Source organism: Gadus macrocephalus, chromosome 8, assembly GCF_031168955.1.
Source record: "Gadus macrocephalus chromosome 8, ASM3116895v1".
Lineage (NCBI taxonomy): Eukaryota > Metazoa > Chordata > Actinopteri > Gadiformes > Gadidae > Gadus > Gadus macrocephalus.
The window spans coordinates 921,960-929,357 of record NC_082389.1 but is presented as its reverse complement, the minus strand read 5'-3'; the positions used below and the strand labels follow the sequence as shown (position 1 = coordinate 929,357).

The 7,398-nt window shown below is 45.9% G+C and overlaps 1 protein-coding gene across 1 annotated transcript in view; it reads left to right on the top strand.

Moving 5' to 3' along the window:
• c8h5orf22 (chromosome 8 C5orf22 homolog) overlaps positions 1-7,397 on the top strand; it is an 8,317-nt gene extending 920 nt beyond the window's left edge. The window contains exons 2-11 of the mRNA XM_060057915.1: positions 1-110; positions 442-591; positions 1,131-1,264; positions 1,921-2,058; positions 2,098-2,228; positions 2,529-2,591; positions 3,081-3,202; positions 4,339-4,405; positions 6,169-6,308; positions 7,112-7,397. The exon at positions 1-110 is cut by the window's left edge and continues 36 nt beyond it. Coding sequence (XP_059913898.1) covers positions 1-110; positions 442-591; positions 1,131-1,264; positions 1,921-2,058; positions 2,098-2,228; positions 2,529-2,591; positions 3,081-3,202; positions 4,339-4,405; positions 6,169-6,308; positions 7,112-7,268 — 1,212 coding nt within the window. The 3' untranslated portion in view covers positions 7,269-7,397. The remainder of the gene's footprint in view (positions 111-441; positions 592-1,130; positions 1,265-1,920; positions 2,059-2,097; positions 2,229-2,528; positions 2,592-3,080; positions 3,203-4,338; positions 4,406-6,168; positions 6,309-7,111) is intronic.
• The last annotated feature ends 1 nt before the right edge of the window (position 7,398 follows it).

Sequence of the window (7,398 nt, the reverse complement as noted above, 5' to 3'; positions counted from 1 at the left end):
CACCTTCCGATGAGGAACATCAAGATGATCCATTTAGACTCCCATCCCGATCTGCTCATCCCTGTCAACATGTCTGCTGACGTCGTCTTTGACAAGGACTCTTTAATTGAGTATGTTTTGGATAGAAATTAATACAATATCAAACGTACAGTGGAAGCCACAGTGCAGCATATGTCAAATATTCAGAAATATTGCATTTCACGCTCTCGCTATGGAGAGCGCTGTAAGAGCCTTGCAAAAAAACCAATGCGATTCATTCATATTAATGATTCCAATTGATTAACCAATATGGTTCAGATATGGAGATGCCAAACAACCAAGGGAATTTCAATACCATTTAACTGGATGCACATTAGAAACACTGACGATTCTACAGCATCGTCTCCAGTGTGCGTTGTAGCTCTTGTATATTCACTGTACCTGTGCCGTTTCATCCTTCAGCCAGCTGAGTATAGAGAACTGGATCATGCCCATGGTCTATGCAGACCATGTGTCCTCTGTGGCCTGGCTTCACCCTCCCTGGGCCCAGCAGATCCAAGAAGGAGAGCACCGTATGGCCGTGGGAAAGGATTCCTCCACCACCACCATCAGGTAAACAGCCCCACCCTCAGCCCGTACCCCACGTCCACCTCCACCTTTAAGGGTTCCCTGCGATGCGTTACATTTGAAGTTCCACCAGTGAGGAAAGCCACGGTAATTCGCTGGGAAACTAATCTCACTGCTTGCAATCCAAAACTAAACCTTTAAGTGTAACTCAAATAAAACATAATGTAAAAATCGTTCCTACAGAGGGCGCTGTTATAGAGTATTGGACTATAATCCATTTATTTGGCCCAGGTTCATTTAAAAAACAAAGGTGGAAAACAAACAGACCTGACCAGACATACTTTAACGCCAAACCGGTTGGAAGATAGAAATGCACAAAAAAGTTGAATCATGATTTTGATGTTTCACATCAAAATCTTCACATTTTATCGGAATACATATCGACTTGGCTTCCCTAGTATGCTAATTTGTCGAACCTTGGAGAACCAGGTTTTGAGAAGGCGTTACAACCGGCTGGTTCCTTCTCTGCCGTGTTGGGAGCATTTTTGCAAGTCTGAAATGCTGACTTTTCATTGGCTCTGCAGGGTGACCAGCAAGGACGACTACTTCCTGAGCGACGGCCTGTACGTTCCCGAGGAGCAGCTGGAGAACCCCAAGGCCCTGACGCTGAACGTGGTGCTGGTCAACCCCGCGCCGAGGAGCCACGCGGCGCACACAGGTACGACTGGAGAGGGAGACCGAGGAGGCGATGTTGAGGACGGTAGAGCCGGCTCTGTGTCTGCAGGGGTTACAGTAGTCAGCCATCGGTTCTCATAGCATGCTTCCCGTCATGCCCATCCCAACCTGAGTGTTAGAAGAGCCCTCCGTCCACACGAGATGGGAAAATCGATTGGAATCACTGTCTTTGGTTAAGCAGGTGGAATTGTTTTAGCCTGTCTGTAAGGGTGTTCAATTTACATATATTTGTGTAGGAGCGAAGGCACAGAAAATAAGTGGATTTAACCTTGAAGATACGACCAAAAAGTGCAAGAATCATCAGAGTACATAAAATGTGGATGATGTGCCACTTCCCAGGAACAATACAGAGATACAGAGTTATTATTATTATTATTATTATTTATTTATTTTTTAAATGCTGCAGTCAGAACAGATGGGGTCCAGTCTGTGGCTGAAGGCTGGTTGGGGTTCAGATGTCCTCGTTCCTCTATTGTGGAGCCAGGACAGCAAACAAATGGATAGACGTATAAAAACTCATCAATTCATGTCGTAGGCCTTGACTTGACAACGGGCCGTGAAAGCTGAGCGGGTAAGGTCTCTCAGAGAGAGGCAGAAACGTTGACACCTGCTCTCTGCCCGGCTGGCGTCTCTCCCCAGAGACGGACGCACTGCGGTGGCAACCCAAGAAACCCCGGTCAGACAGCCAGGGAACCAGTGACTGCCCTTTTCCTCCCGGGTCCTCCGGCTTGGACTGCGCCGCCGTGTTACAGCCAGCAGGGGGCGACAGCGGACCAGGTGGCCGTCAGACTGCGGAGAGGGGGAACTGTGCCGCGGCTGATAAAGGATCACCTGGCTATGTCGTCAACACATTGTTGTCCGTGGTCAGGGAGACGGATCCGTACATACTGGATGTTGACCTGGATTTTTTCTCCTGTAAGAATCCTTTCAAAGAGCTGTACACACAGGTACCCGCCGCCCTCCTGAGTTCCACTCTGTTTAATTCTCTCATTGTTCCAGACAGAGCGACGCAGGCCATGCCGGCTCACAATGAAACCAGACGGATCCTGTAGCAACAATGGAGTCCCAAACAGCTGGGCAAATAGAATAAACACTGTAAATGACTGCTTCTGTCCGTCTGTTTTACCACCACTGCCCTCGAGGGAGTTAATCTGGCTTGGACTGTTTGAGCCCATGAACGAAAGGCGCTTTATAAACGGGAGGAATGGTTGTGGCTCTGATTCTGATGGTGACTGTGTGTCTCCCAGGAGGAGTACGCCATCCTCCAGCAGCTGTACGGGTTCAGGAGACCCAGTGCCACGGCCAGCGAGGTGAGCCACTCGGAGACCTACTCAGAGACCTACTCAGAGACCTACTCAGAGACCTACTCAGAGACCTACTCGGGGACCTACTCAGAGACCTACTCAGAGACCTACTCAGGGACCTACTCAGGGACCTACTCAGGGACCTACTCAGAGACCTACTCAGGGACCTACTCAGAGACCTACTCAGGGACCTACTCAGAGACCTACTCAGGGACCTACTCAGAGACCTACTCAGAGACCTACTCAGGGACCTACTCAGGGACCTACTCAGAGACCTACCCTCCAGACGCTCAACGAGACCTTCCAGGACAAAATACATCAGATGCATAAAAAAAGAGACCAAACAATAAGTGTGTGTGTGTGTGTGTGTGTGTGTGTGTGACGTGGGGGTGTATGTGTTTGCATGCACGCCTGTGTGTGTGTGTGTGTGTGTGTGGGCACGTATGTGTTTGCATGCGCTTGTGTGTGCGTGTGTGTGCGTGTGCGCGTGTGTAGGAGGCGATCGGTGAGTGTGTGGAGCGTCGTGTCCATCAGCTGGAGGACCTTGAGGCGGCGTTCGCTGACCTGCTGGAGGACGACGCCCACGAGACGGTGCTGCGCTGGGCCGCCAACCCCGGGTAGGGGCGGGGCCGCCGGCCGTCTTACTCATCCACAGCGTTCTGCCCCGATCCCATGTGCAGTCTCCGACCACGCCCCCGCCCTAACCCGGGGGCGGGGTCGGAGAACCATCGCGATCGGGGAACCAGCTCTCACCAAAATACTAGAGCCTGACCGATATTAGGCATTTTTCAAACTATTCAGAATCAGCGTTTATAATGGCCGATAAATGAATATTAAAAAAAATAAAAGTTTGTCCACCAGAGGGCGCTCTAACGCCCCAAACCCGCTGATTTAGGCAGAGTGAATGACGGAGATCGACGGAGATCATCGGTGTTGTTCACTGTCACGAGACATACATTGCTCGAATAACAATTTAAAGAACATCCCCATCAATTCTCTAAAGTCGATAAGCATGACTTAATTCATGACTACCAATGTCCAGTTTTGCTGTTGTTACGTGTTAGCTGAGAGTGAAAAGGATTTAAAGGATAACTACAAATAACCAATGTTAGGGAAATCTGTTTGTTTTGTTGCGCATTTCTGGATTTTTTTTAAATATATATATATATATTGGCCGATATATCGGCATATCGGATTTTTAAATCACAAAATATTCGTATCGGTATCGGCCTTAAAAATCCTATATCGGTCGGGCTCTAACGTAATACAACGTAAACATTTCTAAATTCAAATTGGGGAGGTCATGTGACCCTGTAATCACCTATTTCACCTGTCGGCGTCATGTGAGGTTGAGGAGTGAACCTGACGAAGCCACAGCCAAACGCGCCGTTTGCATTCATTCATTCATCGCGCGGTGATTTGACACTTTTTTGGGCTTTATATTATTGTTGGTTGCCCATCAACAACGCCTGAGAATCAGAAGGCTGTGCACAGCGACTTCGTCCTTTTTAATAATCATTTCAAATTTAAAGTACAAATGGGAAAAAGATGTAACTCTACTCTAAGTAACTACTCTCATCACTTTTGTGTAACTCCTAAGAAAATGTTTTGTGTTAGAACCCTTCCACGTTGCCCTTTTCCCTTTCCCTATGACTTGATAGCCCACCTTGAGCTGTAACCTGTTAGCTCGGGCACAATGTGTTCCTCCAGGAGGATCCTGCTCTGATGTGATGTGTTCAACGTGTGGTTGCAGCATGGCTTCCCTTGCCCAGCTGGTGTCCAGTCTGAAGGCCAGAGACCAGTCTCCAGATTACGAGATGGTGACTACCCCAATATGTACTGTCCATTCATGAGTTAACATCCGGACTAAACACACACTGTTGATTCATGAGTTAACATCAGGACTAAACACCCTGTCCATTCATGAGTTAACATCAGGACTAAACACACACTGTTGATTCATGAGTTAACATCAGGACTAAACACACACTGTTGATTCATGAGTTAACATCAGGACTAAACACCCTGTCCATTCATGAGTTAACATCCGGACTAAACACCCTGTCCATTCATGAGTTAACATCAGGACTAAACACCCTGTCCATTCATGAGTTAACATCAGGACTAAACACCCTGTCCATTCATGAGTTAACATCAGGACTAAACACACACTGTTGATTCATGAGTTAACATCAGGACTAAACACCCTGTCCATTCATGAGTTAACATCAGGACTAAACACCCTGTCCATTCATGAGTTAACATCAGGACTAAACACCCTGTCCATTCATGAGTTAACATCAGGACTAAACACACACTGTTGATTCATGAGTTAATATCAGGACTAAACACACACTGTCGATTCATGAGTTAATATCATGACCCTACACCTACTGTTGATTCATGAATTCATATAATTACTAAATGCATACTTTGATTCATGAATTAATATCATGACTAAACACACACTGTTGATCATTAATTAATATAATTACTAATACAACACACTGTTGATCATTAATTATTATAATTACTAATACCACACACAGTTGAATAATGATTTAACATCATGACTAAACATATACTGTTGGTTTATAAATGAATATGATAACTTAAAAGATACTGTTGGTCAATCAATAAATATCATGAATAAAGACATCCTGGTGATTCATGTATTAACATGACTAAACACATCCTTCTGACACACGACACTCAATCTCTTATTAAACACATCCTGTACGTCATAATTCACGTCAGAACACAACACATGGCTTTACTTTTGTTTGGTGAGACGTTGCTCCTTCTTTGATCCTGAAGAGCGTTCTGTAGGAGAGTTCCTCCCCCTTATATGAGCTCTCTGCTGGCTCTTAGCCATGCCCCAAAGGACGCCATGCGATGTGTTATTACAGTGAAGAGCTGCTGCGTACAGAAGGAGATCAGAACGGATCTGTGAAGAGGCGGTGCCGTCTTTAGAAATTGCGAGACGGCATTGTGCGCCTTTCATTGGTTTATTTTATGACATAATCTTTGGTATCTTCATGTAGCTCACAGGGTTGCCTCTGTGGGGCCTTTGAGATCAGGGAACTGCACTCGGGACGGAAGTAATTCATCAATGTGAGTTGAGGACAAGAAACAGGAATTGTGCTAATGACAGGGCAGGGAATTTCGGAGAAACCATATTCATATAACTTTCTCTTGTTATCAAGGAGTTGTCTTTATAGGATAATAGTCTTTGCTACTCTTCTTAAAAGACTTACCAAAGACTTTTTAAGGCTTGCTACAACCTATTTTATTTTTTAGTTTGTAACAAATTATTAACAAGATCGTTACAGTAAGATCAGTGGTGTAAGCATTAATGCTCTCTCTCTCTCTCTCTCTCTCTCTCTCTCTCTCTCTCTCTCTCTCTCTCTCTCTCTCTCTCTCTCTCTCTCTCTCTCTCTCTCTCTCTCTCTCTCTCTCTCTCTCTCTCTCTCTCTCTGTCTCTCTCTCTCTCTCTCTCTCTCCCTCTCACTCTCTCTCTCTCACTCTCTCTCTCTCTCTCTCTCTCTCTCTCTCTCTCTCTCTCTCTCTCTCTCTCTCTCAGGTGCATCAGGCCGGCCTTACCTGTGACTACTCTGAGCTGCCTCACCACATCAGCACTGAGGAGGAGATCGACGGACTGCTGCTGGCCGTGGATCAGGTTCTCACGGCCCTGCCTAAACCAACACTGGTAACCATGTCCAGGTAGATGTTTCCAACAGCTTCAACTCCGCTTACCTTTCCACCGGCAAACCAAACTGATTGTGAAACCGGTCTCAAACATTCACCTCACTGTGATCTCTGGTGCATCATTGCGTGAAACCGTACTTGGAGTCACAATATGTGTCTCTGCCAGCCGAGCTAAGCTAGTCTGCGTCACACAGTATCAGAGCCAGGTAGAGTGGAATGGACACTGTTAACGAGCTGTGTGAGTAGTGTTGCTTTCGTCAACGAAAATTATGACTAAATATCGTCGTCAACGACCCTTTATCAGGTGAGGAAGACGAGACGCAACGTAAATGCTGGTCATGTGACAATAACTATAATTGAATACATAATGCAATATTGTTGACGAATAAAAACGAGACTAAATGTGTTTTACAAAATAATACTCGCTTATTTAATTAATTTCTGGGGCTGTATCAGGCTACGTTACTTCCTGTATCCCCGCTCGTCGCGGCAGTATTTAGATTCACAAGACACAGCTGTGGTGGTAGCGTTAATGAAAACTTAAGGCCCTGTCCACACTAATCCGGGTAAATATAAAAACGCACAACTTGTAACTGAAGATACATAGAACATTGCACAGAGAAATCATCATTTCCATTTCACCTGCCATTTTTTTTTTTAGATGAGCGCAAGCTTGTGGCAGCGTCATGGCAACCAAACGCCATCGTATCTGAAACTGAAAAGTGTCTTTTTCTGACACTGAAAAGTATCCTTTTCAGTCATTATGTGTGTGTGTGTGTGTGTGTGTGTGCGTGCGCGCGTGTGCGTGGATGTTTCAGATCCAGTCTAGACGAGTACTGCCCCGTGGAGCAGGTGGACTCCATCCAGAACAAGGTGCTGTCCGTCCTGGAGGGGCTGTACGGACAGCTGGAGGTCCGACAGACCTACGACAGCCCCCCGGTGGACACCCAGGAAGGCCAGCTGGCCATCTTGTGATGCTAGCACACGCACACACACCAGTGTACAAACCCCATGTATTCAACACATGTATTGAAGAAGCAGATGTATAGATCACATTTAAGTCAATGTTTGTTTAAGTAAAAAGTATTATCTTTGTGTACAGTTT